Genomic DNA, 24,396 nt, shown 5'->3' with positions numbered 1-24,396 from the left:
TATGGAGCATCCAAGAATGGCCCTAGAGCCAAGGCCTCAAGGTCATTTTGGAATGGCCATAGGATGGACATGGAGCATCCAAGAATGGCCATTCTTTTCATGCACAACATGTGGATGAATGGCTACAACAATGGCCCAAGGACCATTCTTTTATGACCCCAGGGGCTCAAGGTCATTTTGGGATGGAGATGGGGCATCGAACAATGGTCCTAGGGGCATTCTTTTCATGCCCAACATGTGGAAGAATGGCTGGAACAATGGTCCAAGAACCATTCTTGCATGACCCCAGGGCCTCAAGGTCATTTTGGGATGGACATAGGCATCCAAGAATGGCCCTAGGGCTATTCTTTTCATGCATATTAGGTTTAAGGACCATTCCTACATGACCCCAAGGCCTCATATATCCACCGTTTTACTTTAAAATGCATCACAGTGCATGAAATAGTCGCCATAGGGGCATCCAAGAATGGCCCAAGACCCATTCTTGCATGACCCCAAGGGGCCATGGGTGCATCCAAGAATGGTCCTAGGGCCATTCTTTTTCATGCACAACATGAGGAAGAATGGCCCTAGAGCCATTCTTGCATGGCCCCAAGGTCTCAAGGTCATTTTTGGGATGGCCATGGGGCATCCAAGAATGGCCCTAGGGCCATTCTTTTCATGCATGTTAGGTGTAAGGAACATTCCTACATGACCTCAAGGCCTCAAATATCCACCGTTTTACTTTAAAATGCATCACAGTGCATGAAATAGTGGCCATGGGAGAAGATAAGAATGGCCCAAGAGCCATTTTGGCATGACCCCAAGGGGCCATGGGTGCATCTAAGAATGGTCCTAGGGCCATTCTAAGAATGGTCCTAGGGCCATTCTTTTCCATGCACAACATGAGGAAGAATGGCCCTGTGGCCTTTCTTGCATGAACCCAATGCCTCAAGGTCATTTTTGGGATGGCCATGGGGCATCCAAGAATTGCCCTAGGACCATTCTCTTCATGCACGACATGTGTAAGGACCATTCTTACATGACCCCAAGGCCTCATATATCCACCGTTTTACTTTAAAATGCATCACATTGCATGAAATTGTGGCCACGGGGGCATCCAAGCATGGCCCAAGGGCCATTCTTGCATGACCCCAAGGGGCCATGTGTGCATCCAAGAATGGTCCTAGGGCCATTCTTTTTCATGTACAATTAGGAAGAATGGCCCTAGGGCCATTTTTGCATGACGCCAAGCCCTCAAGGCCATTTTTGGGATGGCCATGGGGCATTGAAGAATGGCCCTAGGGCCATTATTTTCATGCACAATCGGTGGAAGAATGATCCCAACAAAGGCAATTCTTGCATATGACACCAAGGCCCAAAGGTCATTTTGGATGGCCTCTTTTCATGCACAACATGTGGTGGAAGAATGGTCCTAGGGCCATGCTTGCATGACCTCAAGGCCTCAAGGTCATTTTGGGATGGATATGGGGGCATCCAAGAATGACCATAGGGCCATTCTTTTCATGCACAACAGGTGGACGAATGGCCCTAGAGCCATTATTTTCATGCACAATAGGTGGAAGAATGATCCCAAAGGCAATTCTTGCATATGACACCAAGGCCCAAAGGTCATTTTGGATGGCCTCTTTTCATGCACAATAGGCGGTGGAAGAATGGTCCTAGGGCCATGCTTGCATGACCTCAAGGCCTCAAGGTCATTTTGGGATAGATATGGGGGCATCCAAGAATGACCATAGGGCCATTCTTTTCATGTACAACAGGTGGACGAATGGCCCTAGAGCCATTATTGCATGACCCCAAGGCCTCAAGGTCATTTTGGAATGGCCATTGGGGCATCCAAGAATGTCCCAAGGGCCTTTCTTTTCATGCACAATGTAATAAAGTAGGCTTGGGTGCACATGCACATGGGCTAATGGGGCCTAGGCACTTGGGTTTAGGGACATTTAACATTTATATGTATACTTTTAGAGTACCCTATATGAGGCATAGGGCTCCTAGACATTGTACCTTTCTTATCATTATACTTTCTTGAGTACTCTTACTCTTTGTTAGCTCCCAGCTTCCATGGTGGACTCCCCCTTTTTTAGTAGCCATGTGTGTAATGCATTATTGAGTGTGTAGTAGGTGCTACTCCCTATGATGAGTGGAACATGTGTGTACTTCATGTTAATGAGTGCAGTCCTTGAGTTTCCTCCATTGCATTGGTATCAGAGCCTTTGGCTTAGGTCCTTGCTTAGGGAGTGATTAGTGTTAAAATCATTTTTGAAATTGATTTTCACACAGTTTTTAGACTTGCTAATTTCTTCTCTGATAGGATTAGCAAAGAGATTTTTGTTAATCATTTTTGAATTTGTATTAAACACTCTTTTTAGAACCCTAATCCAATTTACTGTTTGATTCTTGAACTTCTTGATTGTGATTTTTTTGATTTTTGAATTAGGAATTACAGAGATTTTAGCAACCAAAATTGAGAGATTTTCTTGCAATATCCTGCTTGAAGAGCTTACAATTCCAATTATTAATCCATTAAGCCTCTATTTTTGTTCTATTTTCCAAAATCTTGGGGTTCTTGGAGTAGATTTACAAGAAGCCTCGTTTCTTAAGCAGTTTTGCAGAAAATTTCATTGCAGTTTCAAAGATTGCTAGGTAGTTTTTAGATTTTTGTGCAAATTATAGTGCAAAGTATAGATTACTATGCAAAACAGAGTTTTGGTGTAGATTATTATAATAGTTGCAGATTTTCTACAGAAAATTGAAAATTACTCCAATTCATTGAAGTCTGTGTAATTTCTTGAAGTTTGTGCAAAGTTTTATGTAGCTGTGTAGAGTTCCTTGAATCGATAATAGTTAGTGCAAAGATTATGAGGAAAATCCATAAAGATTATCAAGAAATAGTGTAGAGTGAAGAACTTAAGTGTTTAGAGCAATATTGGAGAAAAAGTTTACATCAGTAAGTGATCTTTACCCTAAAACTCACTCTATTCTTGATTTTCTTGTTTCTATGCAAGAAAAAAAAGTGTTCAGCAAGTTGATCTTTGCAAGAAAGTTCAAAAGTATAGCAATCCCTCTTAAAATTGAACTGAGATTATTGGCAAGACAACGTTTTACCATTTACACCAAGGGATTCTACTGATATACATTAGAGTTGCAGGAATGGACAGTTCATGTTAGATATCTAGCAAAGATATCTAGCAAACAAGCTAAACAACTGTGAATCTTTCTACATTCAAGGTAGTTGCAGGATTTGACAGATCATGTTAGATATCTAGCAAACAAGCTAAACAATTGTGAATCTTTCTACATTCAAGGCAGTTGCAAGCAAATCTTAATGAATGTTTAGCAAGAATGATCTGAATCAGTCCAAGATTAACAAACTTATAGACAATTTGAATGCGTGCATGAAGAAACCAATGAAATACATCTATGCATACAGTTTGAATCTATGTATGATGAACAAATGTGCAGACAGTTACATGTATGCATGGAAAGGTTGATGAAAGGGCATTTATCCTACTGCTTGAAGACACAGTCTTGAACATTCTGATCAAAATTGCATATCCATGAAACATATGATGTTGGGGATGTTTGGAGTTCACTTTGGAGAAAGAAAAGAGGATGAGTAGTGACATAAAAGACTTGTCTGACAAAGTGGACAAACTTTCCAATGTAAGGGTGAAAGAGACATTTGTGTATTCCAATCAGAAAGACATTCGTGTATTCCAATCAGAAAGACACCCTAAAGACAAAGAAAGCCACTATTGCCAACCTTGGCAAGAACATCAAGGACTTGGAGAAAACCCAAGCTCAGATAGCTCCATGTGGGCTTCAGCATAATCCTTGAAAAAAAAAGCATCTTTATCCTTGGCATAGAACTCCACACATAAGGGCAAAACTCAGTGTCCTCAATTAAGGCCTTGTCAGAAGGAAGCTAAAGGAGATCCTCTTTCTCTCCAAACAAAATCTCTTTGAAGGAATGTGCTCCAGGCAGGCATGCTAGCGAGATCTGCTGGTTTTGGCGCCTTGCCACCGCCATAATGCAGTGCAAGGAGAATGCTCCAGGAGCACACCCTTCAGCAAACTGGTAACCTGCAGAAGGTGTAAGGTTCCTCCCTCTAGCTTTTTGAGATGTAAAGGTGTAAGAACCTCCCCTTCAGTTTTTGTAATCATCCCCTATTTTAGAATGCAAGAAAATATTGTTTTTCCTTGTTTTTTAGCCTAGAGAGAGAAAATATCTAGAGAGAGGTAATTTAAAATTGAGATATTTTTGGATACAAAATTTCTCCTAAGGTCTAAGATGAATTTCCCTGAAACAAAAGTACAAAAATAATTTTCCAATGTGCATTAGAAATTAATTGAATATGTGTACTAGAGACCTTAGCCTAAGGGTCCATATTTTCAAAAAAAATTGATTAAGGTCCAAATAAGGTTCCAAAGGGCCAATAGGATTAATCCAAGTGTTGGGATGACAAAAATACAAAGAAAAATAGAAAATACCCAAAAAAGAGTAAATGCTCACATAAGATGAAGAGTTGATTGAGTACTAGGTTTATTAGGTAAAAAATGGGATATTTTAGGTAAATGATGAATTTTTTACACCTTAGTAAGGAGGGATAAGGCCTGTGAAGTAGGCACATTATTCTCATCATTACTTGACATTTTTAATTCAAAAAAATCAAGATATTTCATCTCTCCTCTCTCCTCTTGTTGCAAACTGGATAAAAGGGACCCAAACTAGTCCAAAAGTTGTCGAAATTGGGTCAAACTGAAGCTGGAACCCTCTAGAACCCAGTTGGACTTGGTTAGCGGCCTCGCTATCCTATAAATAGAATCTCATTCCTTTGTATTTTCATCTTTGAGTAATTACATGCTAGTATTATCTTCATTTTAGTGTAATTATATTATCCCTCTATTTTGCCTCTACTTTTGGGAGCTTTGGAGCTTCTCAATTCTCCATCCTCTCTTGGAGATTACCTTCCCCAACTTGGTGGCCAACCCTTGCTTTGTGGGCTTCACTTCTCTCCAAAAGAATCAAGCCAAAATCAAAGGTAGGCCTTAATTTAATGGTTTTTTCTAATTTTCTCAACAACGACTTTCTTCTTCTCAACACCTCTAATGCTTGAGAAGCTTTCAATTGAATGGTTTTTGTGAAATCAAGCTCTCCAATGATTCATACTACTTAACTGGTTTAATGCAAATGTTTATGCTTAATTATAGTATTTTTTATTAATAAATCTCTCTTTTGAAAAGATTAATCATCTTTATGGTTAGATCCTTGTTATAGAAGGATGATTCTTAATGATAATCTCATTATCTTAATCTCAACTCTAGGCTTGACAAGCTAGAGAAAAAGATTAGGTATTTTTATGATTCTATCTAGATAAAAATGATGATTATTTCTTTTAAACTTGATTAAGATTAAGAAAAATTATATTGATTCATTTTAAACTGAAAGAGGATTATGCTAACATTTTTAGAAATAAGGAATGAATATTTAAGAATTAATCATAATTATGCTTATAATTATGATTATAATTAGGTTATGTATGCATAAATAGATTTTAGTTTAAAAGAGGAGTTCCTATCACATTTCAATTACAAGTATTCATTTAAAAGTAGAAAATTGAACATTCCCAGTAGTTACAGCAGAGCGAAGCTATGGCAAAATTTTCCAGAAAAAAGAGAAATCTTATTTTTGTGCATAATTTCAATAAAGAAAAAAGAGGAATTCCTATGATATTCTAGGCATAGATATTTTTATGGTAAAAGAATGATTTTTTTCATATTTATGGAAATACTTTTATAGAATTTATGCATAATTATTTAAATTGAGAAAAGAGAAATTTTTGTTATATTTATTTTTACATGCATAAAATCTAGATGCAAAAAGATGAACTCTTACGATATTCTAGGTACAAACATTTTGAATATTAAAAGAAGAATTGTTGACATAATTCAAAATATGATTGTTTTTATTTATTTAAAAGTGGAATTTAGAGTATTATCAGTTCTTAGAAAATATGGGGAAGCTATGGAAAAAATTATAACATTAGAGAATGACTTTATGCATAATAAATTTTATGCTAAAAGTGAAGTTTTGAGAATTATTGAATTGACCAAAAAAAAAGAAGGTTATGCACACATTTTTCTAGAATCATTCAATTTATGAGAAATATGGAAATGATTCATTTAGATGAATGAATTAGGAAATATGGGTATAATTGATTTTCTGAATCCCATGAATTTTCTCTATTCAAAAAGAAGAATATTGAGCATATTTATTTTGAGAAATTTGAGAAAGAATGTGAAAATATTCATCGAGAAAACATAGATAATGTTTAATCAGAAAAAGAAATTTTGAACACATTTAACTTTTGGAAATTTGAAGTATACGTTTAGATTTTTAGAAAATAGAATATTGGAGTACTTTCTGAATGGGAAAAGGACTTCCTAGAAAAAGACTAGAAACATGCTTAGTTGAATGAACGTATGACTGATTTATTACTAGATTCCCTGGAAAGGGATCTAGAATCCCTGAGAGGATCGAGGATCCAAAAAGTGAACATAAATTTAGATTTAATGGAAATTTAGATTTAAACATGGGGCGTCCATCTATAAAATCCAGTTTACGATTAAAAGTCTTCATTAATGAAGCTTAAGGAATGAAAACACAATACGTAAATGGTCTTTGTGAGTTTTCATTATAAATTTCTGATAAAATTTGTTTTTCCTTTTTAAGCCTTCAACAACGCTCTGATACTTTAGATTTAATGGAATCGAGAAAAGTTGCCTTTAACTAAGCCAAGTAATTGGCGAAAACTTAGAAAATTTCTATTAGTTTATCGAAAATAGAGTAACTGTACTTTCAACTTGTGTAAATGGATGTATGTGATATGAAGTGAATGGATGCGATATGCTGTGAGTGGATATGAATGGATGTGATGTGATGTGAATGGATCTGAATGGATGTGATGTGATGTGAATGGATCTGAATGGATATAAATGGATGTGATGTGATGTGAATGGATATGAATGGATATGTGATGTGATGTGATGTGAATGGATCTAAATGGATCTGAATGGATCTGAAGAGATCTGAATGGATATAAATGGATGTGATATGATCTGAATGGATCTGAATGGATCTGATATGATCTGAATGGATTTGATATGATCTGAATGGATCTAATATGATCTGAATGAATCTGATATGATCTCAATGGATGTAAATGGATGTGATGTGATCTGAATGGATGTAAATGGATGTGATGTGATCTGAATGGATCAGATATGATCTGAATGGATCTGATATGATATGAATGGATCTGATATGATGATTTGAATGGATGTAAATGGATGTGATGTGATCTGAATGGATCAGATATGATCTGAATGGATCTGATATGATCTAAATGGATCTGATATGATCTGAATGGATGTAAATGGATATGATGTGATCTGAATGGATGTAAATGGATATGATGTGATCTGAATGGATGTAAATGGATATGATGTGATCTGAATGGATCTGATATGATCTGAATGGATGTAAATGGATGTGATGTGATCTGAATGGATCTGATATGATCTGAATGGATGTAAATGGATGTGATGTGATGTGAATGGATGTAAATGGATGTGATATGATGTGAATGGATGTGATGTGATGTGATGTGAATGGATGTAAATGGATGTGATGTGATCTAAATGGATCTAATATGATCTGAATAGATGTAAATGGATTTGATATGATCTGAATGGATGTAAATGGATCTGATATGATCTGAATGGATGTAAATGGATGTGATGTGATGTGAATGGATCTGAATGGATGTAAATGGATTTGATGTGATGTGAATGGATCTGAATGGATGTAAATGGATGTGATGTGATGTGGATCTGAATGGATGTAAATGGATGTGATGTGATGTGAATGGATCTAAATAGATGTAAATGGATGTGATGTGATGTGAATGGATGTGAATGGATGTGGAATGCTGTGAATGGATGTAGGACAATGTGAATGGATGTGATTGGATATGGAATGATGTGAATAGATGTAGGACGATGTGAATGGATATGAATGGATGTGGAATGATGCGATGTGAATTGATGTAGAAGAATGTGGAATAATCAGAAATGGCGTGGAATAATGGGTTTTGTTAGAAACTATAGTTGTTTTAATGAAACCTATTTTTAAAAGACTGTTTTATGTCAAGAATGCTCAGGAAGCATTTTGACTATCTTGTCGAATAAGGTCGTGATGAGGACCTAAGTGAAAAGGTTACAAAACAGCTGACGGAGAGTCCATGAAGGACGTCTTGTGTGGCAAGGTTCACGGTCGAGGTCTTGACCAGCCTCGGTTCGATTAAAATGTTGAGCTTCCGGTACGGTGGATGAGGGACCAAGAAAGCGGCCTATGAGTGAAGTGCTAGGTGACCTATGAAGAAGGAGCCTAGAGGGTGCTGACCATATGGTGCTCGGGCCGTGGTCACCGAAGATACCCACGCGTGCGTCAGGGAGTAAAATGAGTTGGAGTTGTCTTCTGAACACGGGCATGGATTTGGTTGATTGGCCTTGCTGGTGAGGGCAACAAGAAGAGCGGCCTCTAAGCACTCCTCAGGGCTCCCGTGTTGCTCAATGGGCTTGGGACACAATGCAACACAAACATAAAGAACCCTAAAAACCACACACTCAACAAGAAAAGGGACACCACCTGGTTATGTGTGTGAACTAGGACACCAAAGATCTTTCCTTGTAAATCAATACAAGCTAACCATATACATCAATCAAAAGTCACACACACCCTCAACAAACACTCATAAACATATGATATTGTGTGTGGAGGAGACTAGCATAACACAAATAGATGCACACCAAACTTGGAGAAGAACTTAGAGAGACAATATAAGCTTGATTTTGTTGTTCGGTATGCACATGGTCTTAAGGTTACGGGAGCCCTCTCACCATACAACCCTCTTACCATGGATTGAAAGGCAACAAATCAAAAACAGGCCCTCAAGCTGCCAAGCATAAAGTCACACCACAAAATACAAGGATCAAATTTACCTTAAATCAAACATCGGACCGCTTTGCTAAATCAACTTTGGAGATGTAGGAGTCCAAGGGGGTGGTCAAAAAGCGAGCCAAGAGCAGCGAGCACAAAGCAATGAGTAGAGCTCATGTTCTTGTGAAAGTGAGCAGGTAGGGGCATGGTATGATGTTAAGCGAGCATGAAATGTTAAAGAGAAGAGTGGAACCACAGTGCAATTCTGTAGCAATCAAACAAAGAAGACATGAAATGATCTAAAATGACCATTGCAATAATTTTTTTTTCGAACCAATGGTGCAGATACAAAAAATCACTATTAAACCCATATTGCTTGGCTCGCTAAAAAGATATTGAATCTATAGTATTCACAATGTTGGAGAGTCATTAGCAAACAAAAGACAATAGACAGGAAAATTTATAAAATAACCAAAACATTTCCAAAACAAGTACTACGGTTCAGCTGGTATGACATGACCCCCATACATATTTCAACTAAAGTGGGTTGCAGGTTCCTAAAGCTGTTGAGGATGACTTCTAATAGACTTAGTTAGCATGTCTTTTACAATTCTCTCAGAAATACAAACTTGATGAATATGCATATTGTTGTTCACATCCTGTCCAAGAATCATTAAGAACACAAAGTATATGTGCTTGCATGCAAGATATGGTCTTTTCTTGGCCACTCTATCTCTGAACTCCACCCATGAACACATTGGATCCTTCTGAATAGTGACCTCTATCAGAGATGTGTCTTGGCTCCCATTGGTCAATGGATTAATACTAAATGTTTCCTTTACCCCTTCTATATGTATATGGCTGCCTACAACTTCTGCATGCATATCTAAGGCTGCAGTGATTTGACCAAATGCAGCCTTTGAAATTCCTCGTCGATATGGAAATTGTTTCACCTCCTTGTTTGTCTCGCTAGTGCCTTTTGCAAGCTCCTTTTCTAGAAAAAACTCAAGAGGAATACCAATGTCATATCCTACTCTAATAAGCTTGCAGGCTTCTTTCACTTGTAACTTGGTACCTTTAGCAATGGGCCAAACACAAGGGACATCCTCTGGTGGATGTAATATTGTCTTTGTAATTTTCCAAGTGTGCCTAACATCTGTATTACAAAAATAGCAATACTTCTCCTTTTTCCAGGAGGATAGTTGACAATCACTCCAAAAACAAGGACTGACATCACCCCCTCGCAACCTTGAGCTACACTTTTTCCCTGATGCCCAGTGGTTGCACTCAACTCGATTCACTGTTGGTATCCTCCGCAAGGCCCACTTTGTATCATGCACATCACTTTCAAGGCTCTCTAAAACTTTGCATTGCTCATCGACCTCTATTGCAGGCTCTAACCTCTCTCTTGTCACATAGTTAAACTCAGGCCTATGGCTAGAGTTGCCAAAGTTTTCTTCTGTCGAGTCATGTAGTGGCCTTTTGGCTCGAATAGTTTTATTCTCGCCCTTGAATTTTACCCTATTTGAAAACATAGGGGTCCCCGCCACTGCATCATCCACTGCTCGTGAGGTAGCTATTGGGGATGGACTTGCTTTCTGTCAAGAAAGAGCTCTCTCAACCAAAAGCTCCAATGTAGGCCCACAACCTGTGTATTTTCCTTCCAAGAAAGCCAGTTGTCTGGCACATTGGAAGTAAGCATTGATTAGATCTATCACACAAGCATCATAAAGACTAATCTTTTGCCTATACCCCTCCCCTGCCAACCAGCTTGCATGCTTGGTCTCTGACATATTTGTCCTTGGGACAAGAGCATTGACAATAGGCTCTCCATCCTACAAGAGAGTGGTAGAAATTGATTAAAAACAATGCAGTGCACATAAGTAGGAGGCACACAATAATACAATGAATAATCTCTTACAAACATTACCTTTAAAATGAAATGACCCCATCGACTAACCCTATAGTGCCACCAACTCAACCAGCTAAGAAGCTTAGGGATGTTTCTATCAGCTGCCTTGCCAGTTGCCCACCATGCTCGTATCCTGCGAAATTGCTGAAGGGCACTTTCTTTGTTTGGGGCAGTCCTCCACTTCTCACACATCTCCCTGTGCTTTTCTTGATGTGGGCTATAGATGTACCTCTGCGTGTGGACACGAAGGTTGTCTTCCCAATGCCATAAACATGACCTTTCCCTTTCAATCATCTCCTTTCCGTCGTTGAAGACACGTCTCACTGCATTCCAGTTAGCGCCAGCCTCATCCGCCATAAACCCAAAAAAATTTGCTACCTTCCCTGTGTGCTCCAGCATTACCAAATTCATATTTTCCCAAAACATGACTTGAGCATCCTCATCCTCTTCTCTAAATTCACAAGTTGCTATTGTCAATAGTTCACCAATCCTGCATGCGACAAATGGAAACAGAGTTATATTAAAGACACAAATTAAGCAATGCTCTCTACCGCTTGTAACTTACATGTGGTCATAAACATGTGCTCCCATTGTATGCCATCCAGTATCCACTCGATGCACATGATCAAAGCAGACCCATGCTTGATTAAGATCCCCATTACCATCCTTGTCCATTCGCCGAACAATGTCAATCCCAGAACCAGGTCCAGTAGTAGACATCTTAAAGATAAAGCAACGCTCAGTAGTAGTGGTGGCTTGCAATGGAAATCGAGAACCATGGAAGAACTCAAAATGGCATGTTCTTTTTAGATTAAGAATGGCTTCATATCCTTCACCCAGAGGCCGTGTTGTTTTTCGTGTTTGCATTACCATCTGCTTCACCCTGCATTCATAAAGCATACTTAGTGTATTAAAGATGATAATTGCATACTATTCTTTGCTAAATTGCACTTCCTACGTACTTTTTGACATTTATCAAACTTTGCAACTCTTGCGACATCTCCTGTAGCTCCCTCTCTGTCATGAATTCTCCCTGTGTCTTGTCATCATCAGTGAATGCTCTTAGAACCACCTCCCTTGCCACAATCATTTGTACCTTTCTGGGCCCAGCGTTGTGGTCGATGCCCACTGCACGTGCTACAAAGGCCTTGATATTTCGTATCGATGCTCGGCACATTCCCTTGGAAACCATGTGTGTATGTTTGCCATAATGAATAAATAGTCTGCTATGCATTGATTCTTTTGGCATAAAATAATAGACACAGGCAGGACATTCTTTAAGACACATTGGCACATGCTTGCAGAAAAAACACTCAAGGTTTCCAAAGCTCCCAATTGCTAAATTCCCATATTTTGGAGATTTTATCAGCTGCCCATTCCAATGGAGTTTGTTTGGTTGATTCATACGTGTCCTAAAGGAGCAGTGCTCATTCATGCACTGGAAGGTTCCCCCGCAGAAGCTCTTCCTAAGAACAAAAGTTTTATTGGCCCTAGTTTGCGTTTGTGGCTTTGTCCAAATGTTGCCCTCGTATTTTTACTCCATCCCTTCCATACCTTTCCCACCTTCAAGCTCATATGTACTGAACTCTGGGTACACCTTGGGAAGCTCTTTTACCTTGCCTTTGTAATCACAATCATGGATTAAAGTGTGCAAGACATCAGTAGGAGGTAACATGTGGATTATTTGAAAGCAAGAGACCGCAGTATCAAACTGAACATCTTCCTCTTCCAAATGTTGAAAGCACTTTTCCACAGGAGAGACCTCTATCTCCTCTTGCAATGATCCATGTGCTTGGACATTGATTTCTTCTATCTCTTCAGTGTCCAAGTCACTGTAAAGCACAATGCTCTCTAATTCAATGCGCAATGCAAAACAGAAAATGTCAAAGTCAAAGTTAATGCCACTTACATTGGAGTACTCTTTCGAGAACCGAGAGGAAATATAGTTGAGGGGCCTTGTTCTGGGGTCTCAAAATAATTCTCTGATTTGGCAATATATACAGAGGACAATGAATGCTCCAAGATAAAATATGCCTCGTCTCCAATCCCTGCATACAAGTGTAAAGGACAAATGGGCTCATACTCTCCTCCAATTTCAAGTAAGGCCTCCACATTTATCCCACCAATAGTTCCAAGCTTCCCCCGGATCATGTTGATTGACACAAGACATTTGCCATTCAAGAAGGGGACTCGGATGCATGCACCCATTGTAGAATGGAGGAAAACACGAGCCTCCCTGCATAATGCAATCACAACAACAATTAAGGAATTTACATTGAATATTAGCCAAAAATATTTTAATACTAGATGTTCTTGCTCTAATCAATAGCATATACTAGCCATAATACAATTTTACCAGGCTCATTTTAAGACTATGGGTAGAAGCAAATAAAAATATTTATTGCAAAAATAGTCATAATGAAGGGTATCAAAAAGAGTACATGTATATATGTATATATGTTTGTGTGTACACGTGTGTGTATGTATACACACACACACGCACACACACACACACACACATATTTGCTTTGTGTTAGTTCTTGCGCTTTTTCATAATCTCCTGTTAGATTTCAAAAACTCTACCAGTTGGATTCCATACCATAACTGTGCTATAGATTTAAATAAATCGAAAAAATATTGACCAAACCCTTAAATTTTCGTGTTGAAATTCATTAGTGTTAGGATAAAAAAATTTGTCCAGTGCCTAACTTAGGGTTTTTAGTAGTCGGCTACTTCTTATGAAGCAATTACTTAACGCTTTTAGTCGTCCTCCACACAGAAGCATCTTCCCTCGAACACACACGCAGAGAAGCGATCATGAAGCATCATACGTCTCCCCAGCAAAGAAACGCTGATCTCATGCGCAGGGCCCTCTCCCCACTCCAATCTTTCTCCCCAACAAAGAGACACAGAAAGGTATCATCATCCATGAATTTGTGCTATTTTGCCTGAATGAATTTGTGCGCTCAGCGCACAAAATAATAGGATGTTTTGCTGTCGCCACACTCCACACACAGTAGTATGAGATGTGCGGCATTACTTCTTGCTATTTTTCTTGAATGAATTTGTGCGCTCAGCACACAAAATAATAGGATGTTTTGCTGCTGCCACACTCCACACACAGTATGAGATGTGCGGCGTTACCTCTTGCTATTTTTCTTGAATTAATTTGTGCGCTCAGCGCACAAAATAATAGGATGTTTTGCTGCCGAGCATTGACAAAATCATCACGATTTTGAGTTCGTTTCAAGCTTCGGGGGCGCTGCCCCCGAACTCCCCCGCCAAGGGGGGCCTAAATGGCTGCCCGGCCCCCCTTGGATCCCCCCGACGGCAGAAATTTGGAGAGAGTAGTGTAAGAACATGCTATCTATATGGTGCTGTCTCAAACACATTGCATAGACTGTCTCTCTTACTACGGTCTATATTATGCAGACTTTGTGTATACAAGAAGCTCAAAAAACTCACATTTGATGTCTTCTTGGTTGAGAAACGGCTCACATAGTCGAGAGAGGAGACCAGCAAACATGTGCATCTAAAGAACAATAGCACAAAAAGAAAAACGTTTGTCCTTAAAAAAGTGTTGGATTGCGAAATATCACTTCTAAAGTTTATTAGTACTCAATATTGAATGCCTTCAGATTTGGGCTACCGAATCTTTATATATTTTCCAATAAATTTGAATGCCTTGAATTGATCACCTGAAAAGGGCTCCGTAAATATTTTCCAATGGAGATTTTTTTAAAATATTCAATACGGCTTTGAATGCCTTGGAATTTGGGCCAAAGCACTCCATATGATAATCTCAAAGATATTCTGTTCGTTATAATGAGTTGGCCGTTTTGTTGGATAGTGAATGTGCCACCTTTGTTTGATGATTGTGTTGCAGTACTGAATTTAATCTCTTTAGTGAATGTGCCACCTTTTCTTTAAGTTTGTGTCGTATTACTGAATTTGCTGTTAAAATAATCAATTAATTATACAATACGAGTACAATACTATTTGAAGATTTGTTCTTGTATTTTTGCATGGCTATCTGGTTTTCAAATGAGTTCGAGTCATTTCACTAGAACATCTTGCTTGAAAGGTTCTTGTTGTGCAAAAATGGATGAGTTACCTCTTGCTAAGCGGAAAAAGAGTGTGCAGGTTGGCCCAGGTGAGAGCTCATCGAGACACACAAGGAGGCAAGCTGATTTTTCTAGCACTTTGGAGCAAGCCGCCTCCTCAAACCCTACTACTAGAGAGCATGCGGTACATATCATAGATGACACTAACCTGGAGGTGGATATGGATAGGCAGCATCTACATAGTGATGAAAGAAATGAGGAGGATGGACAAAATGTAGTGGGGGCAATTGAGGAAAATAAAGGTGATCAAAATGAGGGTGAGAATACTCAAGGTGGTGATAATGAGGATGAAGGTGAGAATACTGAGGATACTGGGAGAGAGATAGAGGGGGAAGAGAACACACATCCACTAGAGGATCAAGAAGAAACAGTTGTCACAACCCAAACTGAAGGAAGCAAGCAGAAAAAAAATAAGGTTGATATTTTTGGGAAGATTCTAGAGACATCTACTCCACAGGCCTTTTTAGATAGGATAGGAGTCAAATTTAGGTCTCCACCTCCACGTGTTCCTCTCTGTAGGATGATCCAGACGGAGGCAATCCGAAAGGTTTCTCCCTCAACAGATAAATCTCTTACTCGAAGCTTCAAAAAACTAGGTGGGTACATTGAGAGCATGGGAGCTTTCACAGTATCAATTATGGACTTGGAAGGGGAGGAGACACCATTGACACAAGAGAGGGAGGAATCTTGGGATGAGCATTGGAGGACTGTGAATCAACAATTTGAGGAAACTCTTGCACTTGACCCCGAGTGGGGTCCGTACTTGAGCCGAAAAATGGTGCATATTCTTGATGGTAATAATCGACACAATGCTTGGATGGACTGCATTTCTACAGGTGAGTTCTCATTGGGATGTTATAGTTTCTTATGCTTCTTTGTCCTTCCTAATTTTGTGTTTTATTACAGGGTTTCAAGGGGATTTGTCCATGCATTGTTGTGTTCTCTGTAAATTTTATGTGTTCGAGCGGAGGGATGTGGGTGAGCTTTTGTTTTCATTGTCCAGGTTGAACAAGTAAGTTAATTTGTTATCAGAGTCTCCTTCTATGTCAAGTAAGTTGTTTGTACTCAAGAATATTAACATATTTCTTCTTTGTTTTGTAGGACGCATGATTATGCATTTGTGCCAACCACATTTGGTGATCGTCTATTTCAACTAAGAAGATTGGGAGAGTCCGACCTAACAACTCTCATGGCACATTTGGACAATGAGGACAAGCTATGGGTTGAGAGAGAGATGCAGAGTGCATCTGCCAGAGGAAGGCCTAGTTGGCTTCATTTGCCAATCCAGATTATGACTTGGCTCTTGTTCAAGGATGAGATGGAGCAAAAAATTGATGAGGCATCAAATGGACCACTTGCCGAGTCTGCTAGGGAGAATGTGACTCGAAAGGTAGAAGTTCTCTACAGAGGAAAAACATCAAAATATGCAAGGATTGCTGATCCCTCCAACGGTGAGGCCTTTTGGTGTGCAGTGCTCTCCCTCCCATGGCACGCGTCAAGCAATCATGTGGCCACAGAGGAAAAGCTCAATATGATAGGTTCTGCTTGCATCAGAGACACAGATAAGGCTCACATTGTCAAGCTATTGGACAACTCTCAGGCTGCAGTGCGATCACTTGAGGGTATGCCAAATGATAAGACAAAGGTTAGGGAATGGCTGCACATGTACTCCTACTGGCTTCAGATCACGGAGCTGGGTTTGAGAATCCAAAATGATATTAAAAATGCCGATCGAGTCAGGTTGCCAGGTGAGAGCCGATTCACCTCTTTTGTTGTTCTATGCAGAAGAAAGTACTTCAAAAGGGCTTTCAAAGTGCACGAAGGAGGCATAAAATTTAGCCATGATATTGACCATCAACCAGGCCTACAAAGTGCTGCACGGCGAGTCGTTTATAGGTTTTCCTCCAACATAACCCAGATATTCCTTGTTAAAAAACATGCATGCTTCTTTCTGTGTGTTGTTTTATCATTTATGCTTTGGCTTGCAGATGGTTGCTTTCTGAAATTGAGGAGCACCAATTGGATATTTTACCCCCTCTCGCTAGTGTGTGGCTTTGTGTTGACAATCAATCTTATATGTATGCCGATTTGAAGCTTGGAAGAGTAAGTGATTGAATTTGTCATTTTGAATCCATGATTGAGAAACATGTTCATATTGAGGGTGAGTTGTGTTTACCCATGTTTGTCATTGAACAAGCCATGTCAAGCATAGAGTCTCGTTTCTGCCCGTGGTGGTTGGACCTTGAAAGAAACCATGTGCCTGAGGAGGAGCTTGATCTGTATCGCCAACATAAGTCTATATTGGAGCTTCGTAGCCAGCAAATTGATCATAATGAGGCCACATCCACATCACATGCAACATCGATTGCATCGGCTTCTTTTCGTAAGTCATTGCCAGTGAATTTAGGGAGGGAAATAGTGAATCGTGCATTGGAGGTGAATCGAGCAATGGAAGCAAATAGGGAGCAGAGTCAACAACAGACATCCAATAGTAGTGCAGGCGGGATACAACCAACTGACATCATAACCAAGACATTGCAAGCTCCAGGTATGTGAGCTTCCTACCTCATCTCTATCGTGATCCGATTGTTTTGACTTGAGACTATGTGTGTTAAATGTCAAAAACCTGTCTATAGGAACCATTTATGCCTTCAATGTCAGTATTGAGGACCTTGCAGCTACTTTTGTGAACATGGAGGATGCATCCTCATTGGGAAAGCAAGTGCTTGATGCCATGAATGTTATTTGCACAGTAGGGAATGTCAAGAGTAGAGGGTCCGATTACTGTGTGGAGTTGATATTTGCAGACTTCCCCTCAAATATCATCATTGGAGGTTGTGTTGCAAACAAGGTTCCATATTGGAATAAGATTGGGGATGGCATGTATGACTCTACTTTTAAAGTTGTTGATTCTTGTCTCTCGGATCGAGGCTTCTTTACATGCCTTTACACTATGGAAGAAGGAGTGACCATTGAGCAGGTTGCACAGAGCGTTGGGTTTGGCATTTATCATAGACAGGTTGTGAGGTGTACTCCACCTATTGGGAAGAAGATGGGGCAAATGATTACTACCCAGGTATTGGTGTTGTTCTCTTTGGGGCTGTCATTTGTGCAAATCTTCTTTGTCCCATTTAAGGTGAAAATGCATGAACAACCAATGTGTCTTTGCTTGTAGGTCACTTGTCTAATATTGGCTGTTTTTGTTCGCTCAACATCTCCTGCTACAAGCTTTGTGATGCATGGGGATCAACTAAGGGAATTGGCACTAGGTGATGATCTTGATGTAGGGCAAGATCTTATCTTTGACATGTATGTATGCATTCAAATCAAGATAGAATTTAAAATGATTTTCGGTGATCTTTATGGCATATGGTTAATGGTTTGTGTGCGTTTTCAAGAGTGCCATCGGAGGATCTGGTGAAGAGAAAGGGTAGACCATGGCGGGGCGGTTGTCAGAGAGGTCAGCGGCTTAGCAAATACATCGTCTCCGTCTTCAGTCGTCCTGGGGACACGATTTTGGATTTGTTTGCTGGCACTGGAACTCTTGGGCTAGTGGCAGCATTTATGGATCGCAATGTCATAATGTTAGACAAGGATGAGCGGATCTATGATCACCTGTTAGAACCATACTCAGCAAAGGTATGCATGTTGAAAAGATAAATATGTTAGTAGAGAATAATTTTGTATTGATAAAGCTTATTTTCTTTTCTTTGTGTCTCTTGCAGTTATGAGGATCACATGTCTACATCAGAATGCCATTAGAGATAGTCTTTTTTTAATTGAGACAATCATTTTTTGGGACTATTGGAAGTAATGTTTTGATGGATGTTATGCTTCTGAATGTTTTTTACAATAGCATGTAGCTGATTGTTGGACAATTTTTATTTGGATTATAAAAATTTTAAATCCTATGGTTATGGTTTCTAAAGAGTATTATATTGTTGTGTCAGTGGTATGGCTATTAAAATTGGTGTGCATCTTAATGGCTTGATTTCTATGCTCTCTGGTCGCTGTGGTTTCCATGTGGTTGCAAACAATAGTTTGTTTCTATTAGTAGCTCAATGACCAATTCAACGTCTTTTTAGCGAGCCAAGTAGTATGAGTTTTGTAGTGATTTTTTATATCCGCACCATTCATTTGAAAATGCTTTATTTGCAATAGTCATTTTTAAACTTTTTTAGTCTTCTTTGTTCTGTTCATTATAGAGTTGCACTATGGTTTCACTCTTCTCTTTAACATTACATGCTCGCTTAACATCATACCATGCCCCTACTTGCTCACTTTCACAAGGACTTTATTTCTACTCACTGCTCTGTGCTCACTGCTCTTGGCTCGCTAAATAGACGCACCCGGAGTCCAAGACTTTGTACACAATTGCACCCAAATTACTAATCTTATTTATGCAACAAGGGCAAGATGAAATTATGATAGGGAGTATGGCATCACTCAAGCCCTCACAATGACATAACTAGCTTCAAGCTTCTCTATGCAATCAAAGGTATTGATGTATAGAGAGAGCTTACAAGTTCACTATCTCCTTACACACTAAAGTTGGGAGTGGTGTACAATGTGTGTAATCCCCTTTCCACAAGGAATGGAGGGGCTCTATTTATAGGTTTGAGAAGCCCCAATTAGGATTAAGCCTAATCAATTTTATTATAAGAAATCATAGATTATGGATTTTTTATTTTGAAATGAGAGTGGGCCTCTTCTTATCCCTTGAGTCACATGGATGTGGACTCAAGGTGAGAGAATTATTGAAGATGAGAGGAGAGTGTGATGTAGAGGTTTGAGCAAATAACTTGTAGTAACACCTACTCAAAAAGTAGTAGAGTGGGTGCTTATTTACATATGTTTAGTGCAGTCATGCTGAATTTTTATGTATTTTTCGAGATTAGGAAAATAATTTAGTAATATGGGAGTAGTAGGGAGAGAAATGGAGATGAGGTATGGGTGTAGAGTAGATATGGGAGCAAATGGAGATGGAAGGAGAGGGCAAAGGTGAAGAGGGTGAGAGAGGACATGAAGTTTGCAGGTTTGATGGAGTGAGAAAGGAATGAGTAAGTGTGTAGGTGATGAATGTGTAAGGGAGGAGAGAAGAGACTAGGTGTACCTTGTCAAAAAGTGGGCAGACTAGGATCCAATAAAAAATTCATATCTCACTGCCATTAGCTCCAAAAACTCTCAATAAATTTGAGCATACTCCTGAGCTCACGAGCTAACTTTTGTCTCTTGATGACCAGTCGAAATTCGGAGTGGAGGTGGGCGCAAAAATTTTAGGAGAATCATGTATTTTCTAAATTTTTAATATCTGTGTGGGTCCCCATTCGTAGAATTTCTTGATAGCTCCAAGAGTGAGCCCCCAATACATCACATCTTGACCTTAGAGACTCAAGTGTATGTGGAAACTTGCATGGAGGAGATTTTTTCCATTTTATAAAGATTATAATAAGAAAAAAGCAAGCTAGTACTTTAACTAGTCAACATATCATGATAATATAGTTATTATGATAGGAAAATAAAATAAACAAAAAGATCTAATTGTGAATAAAAATACTAAAATAAAATATACAAAAATAATTAATATATAAAAAATTATTTAATGAGAATATTAAAATAAAATATATATAAAATATTTAATAGTAAAAAATATATACAAAAATACTAAACTATGGAAGTTAAAAGGGAGGGAGACCCTCATTATTTTAGGGTAGAAATGTGAGGGCATAGGATTTACTTATGCATGGTGAAGTTGAAGCATATATACAATGATGGTCCAAAAGTAGTATTATGAAGAAAAATAATAATAACAATAATAAATAAATAAAAATATATTTAGGTTTTGTAATACACACACCTAATGAAGTATTTACATAATTAGAGAAAATAGAGACCCCCATATTTAGGCCCTTATATGAAATGAAATATTTACACAAAATGGACCATAATAATTTTATTTATTTTTGTAGCTAGCAAAAACGTTTTTTTAATAATATAAAAAATTATATAGAAGATATGGGTAAAGTCCCTAACGCACACATGCCTATTTACAGTGAAAAGGTATTTATAACAAAGAGTTTATGTGATTTTCCTTGGCCGAGGTAGCTCCTTGTGGTAATGTGGATAGTCGAAAAAGCGGCTATCATTTATCTCTCCCCCTAGATGATGGTATATTCATGTACCATCATAAGGTAGGCCTTCTAAAGCAAGTGGTGTAATGTGGTTCTCTTGTCCATGTTTCTTATGTTCCTCGTGTTTTGCACCACAAACATCACTCAAACCACAAAACTTGCATGCCCTTTTATCTCCTTTTTGTGGTTGCTTTTGTAAGTCTATCGGTAGAATGCGCGACTCAAGTATGGCTTGAGTCTGTAGCCATTAACCTTCTTCGAATGTTCTTTGCCATCCAAATCCATGAGCTGATAATAGCTAGAGTTGAAAACCTTCTTGACAATATATGGTCCCTGCCATCTAGTTTCGAACTTGGCATCAAACTGGTTATCAAGTCGATTGTCATACCTTAGAACAAGATCTCCTTCTTTGATGCCCTTGTCTTTCAAAGTTGCATTGAACTTCTCTGCTGCTTGCATGGCTTTTCTTCTATAACACTCGTATGCAGATTCTCTTTTCCACTCTAGCTCAACTAAAGTGAGAAGTCGCTTCACCCATGCATCTTGATTTCCTAGTCCACCTTTTCCATGTAGCTGCATTGTTGGAATGTTGAGCTCAATAGGCTGCAATGCTTCTTGACCATAAACCAAGGGAAAGGGCATAAACCCCATTGCTTCTCGGTAGTAGGTAGTCCGGTATGCCCATAGTGCTCCATCAAGGAACTCGTCCCAAAGCTTCGTCTTGTTCTTCACCATCTTCCTTATGATTCCTGCAATGACACCATTAGCCTTCTCTACTAACCCATTTGATTGGGGATAGTAGGGTGTGCTATGACGATGTGAAATATGAAGCTCTTCACAAACTTCGGTGAGCAAACCTTTTCTAAAACCTAGACCATTGTCAGAAACAATCTCCAAGGTTGTGCCAAATTTGCAACATATATGAGTGTAAACAAATTTGCTTACAATCTTTTCATTCACCCTTGCCACACTTTGAGCCTCCACCCACCTAGTCATGTAGTCTATGGCCACTAAGATGTACAATTTTCCATTTTTAGTTCTAGGTAGTGAGCCCATAGCATCAATGCCTGCCCCATTTTTCAAATGGACCACTTGCAATGAGGTGGACCATGTAGCAACCTCTTATTACCATTGACTTGGCAGTTATGAGAGCTCTTACACCAATGTTGGGGACATCCACATGTAAGCTTGGCCAAACATACCCAGCAAGCAAAATCTTTTTCACAGTTAGTTCTTGAGCAAAATGGCCACCACATGCTTTGAGAATCCCTGCCAATTGTGCACACACACTATCTTCTACCTTGAAAGAGTATTGGAATTCTTGCAATTCCATAACCCACTTTGTGATTCTAGCACTGAGAGTCATTTGAGAAGACACCCAAGGAAATAAATTTTTTGCAGTGAGAATTACAAAAGGTTTTGGTAACAAGTAGAATCTAAATTTTCTCACCGCAAAGATGAGAGCAAGCATCATGAGTTCCGCTTCCATGTAGCGTTTCTCCAAGACATTCATGGCCCTACTAACAAAGTAGATGGGCCGCATCCTAGTACTATGGGGATCTTGCTGTATCAAAACTGTACCCACTATTTCCTTTGCAACACTAGAGCTAACGAAGAAAGTGTACTCCCAACAAGGAGGCATGAGTGTTGGTAGCTCTGACAAAATGACTTTTATGTTACAAAAGTACTCCTCAAGCTCATTAGACCATGCAAACTCTACTTAAGGGGTGAAGTAACTCTGAGGCTAAGTGAATGAAGCGTGACATGTACTTCACCTTTTGAATGAATGATATGGCCTCCTTGAGACTCTTTGGAGATGGTAGATCGATAAGAGCCTTTGCCTTTGTAGGATCCACCTCAATGCCTTTGGAAGAAACCTTATGACCAAGCAAGATTACTTCGTCCTCACCGATATGACATTTGTCGGGATTGAGTTGGCCTCCCATGTCGTAGAGTTTCTGTGATGTCATGTGAATTGGGATGTGAATCAATGATATGTGATGTGATGAGATGGAAAATGATGTGATTGGATAAAAATGAGTACACATATGAATGGAATGTGGAATAAGTAATGTGAACTGATGAGGGATAATGTGGAAAGACGAGAGTTCATTATAGGAATTGTATTTGTTTTCTGTTTGGTAAATGACTATTTTATGTCAAGAATGCTGAGGAAGCATTTTGATTGTCTTGTGATTAAGGTCGTGGAGACCTAACTGATAAAGTTGCAAGAGGTGACGGAGAGTCAACAGGAGGACGTCTCGCGTAGCATGGTCGACCGAGGTCTTGACCAGCCTCGGTTTGATTTAAATGGTGAGCTTCCGGTACGATGGATGAGGGACCAAGGAAGCGGCCTATGAATAAAGCGCTAGGTGACCTACGAAGGATCCTAGAGGGTGCTGACCATACGATGCTCAGGCTCTTGGTCGCCAAACATGCATCGTAGAAGATATTGGAACAAGGAGTAAGAGTTGTTTTCTTAAACCGGGCATGGATTTGGTGATTGACCTTGCTGGTCCTCAACAGATGAGTCCATGGCTCTTTTATATGGACCTGTTGGTTGATTTTGCTGATCTTCAACGAAGATTCCATCTTGATTTTTATAAGTGATTATATTGCCGGGTACTATGAGCTAGGAACTATTGAAAAGGCCCCTGAGTGGATAGGTGGTGAGCGTTCTAGTTGCCAATGATGCCATAGATACTTCGATGTATACCTCTATGCATGAAATCCAAATATGATAAAAGTCACACTTTTATAATAAAATAATCAACTTTTATGCATACCTCTATGCATGAAATCCAAATATGATAAAAGTCACACTTTTATAATAAAATAATCAACTTTTATGCATACCTCTATGCATGAAATCCAAATATGATAAAAGTCACACTTTTATAATAAAATAATCAACTTTTATGCATACCTCTATGCATGAAATCTAAATATGATAAAAGTCACACTTTTATAGTAAAATAATCAACTTTTATGCATGCCTCTATGCATGAAATCCAACTTTTATAATAAAATAATCAACTTTTATGCATGCCTCTATGCATGAAATCCAAATATGATAAAAGAAACACTTTTATATTAAAATAATCAACTTTTATGCATAGCTCTATGCATGAAATCCAAATATGATAAAAGTAACACTTTTATATTAAAGTAATCAACTTTTATGCATACCTCTATGCATGAAATCCAAATATAATAAAAGTA

The 24,396-nt window shown here is 38.8% G+C and overlaps 1 protein-coding gene across 1 annotated transcript; it reads left to right on the top strand.

Moving 5' to 3' along the window:
• Positions 1-15,517: 15,517 nt before the first annotated feature.
• Positions 15,518-17,569, top strand: LOC147617354 (uncharacterized). Its single transcript, XM_086776402.1, has 4 exons — positions 15,518-15,879; positions 15,950-16,055; positions 16,145-16,939; positions 17,032-17,569. The coding sequence occupies exons 1-4, from the start codon at positions 15,564-15,566 to the stop codon at positions 17,156-17,158; spliced, it is 1,344 nt and encodes a 447-aa protein (XP_086632528.1). The 5' UTR covers positions 15,518-15,563; the 3' UTR covers positions 17,159-17,569.
• The last annotated feature ends 6,827 nt before the right edge of the window (positions 17,570-24,396 follow it).

The sequence above is a fragment of the Cibotium barometz genome, chromosome 37 (assembly GCF_041138505.1).
Source record: "Cibotium barometz isolate CiBa-2024 chromosome 37, ASM4113850v1, whole genome shotgun sequence".
NCBI classification, from domain to species: domain Eukaryota; kingdom Viridiplantae; phylum Streptophyta; class Polypodiopsida; order Cyatheales; family Cibotiaceae; genus Cibotium; species Cibotium barometz.
Note: the sequence above shows the minus strand (reverse complement) of the source record. Positions and strands in the feature narration are given on the sequence as shown.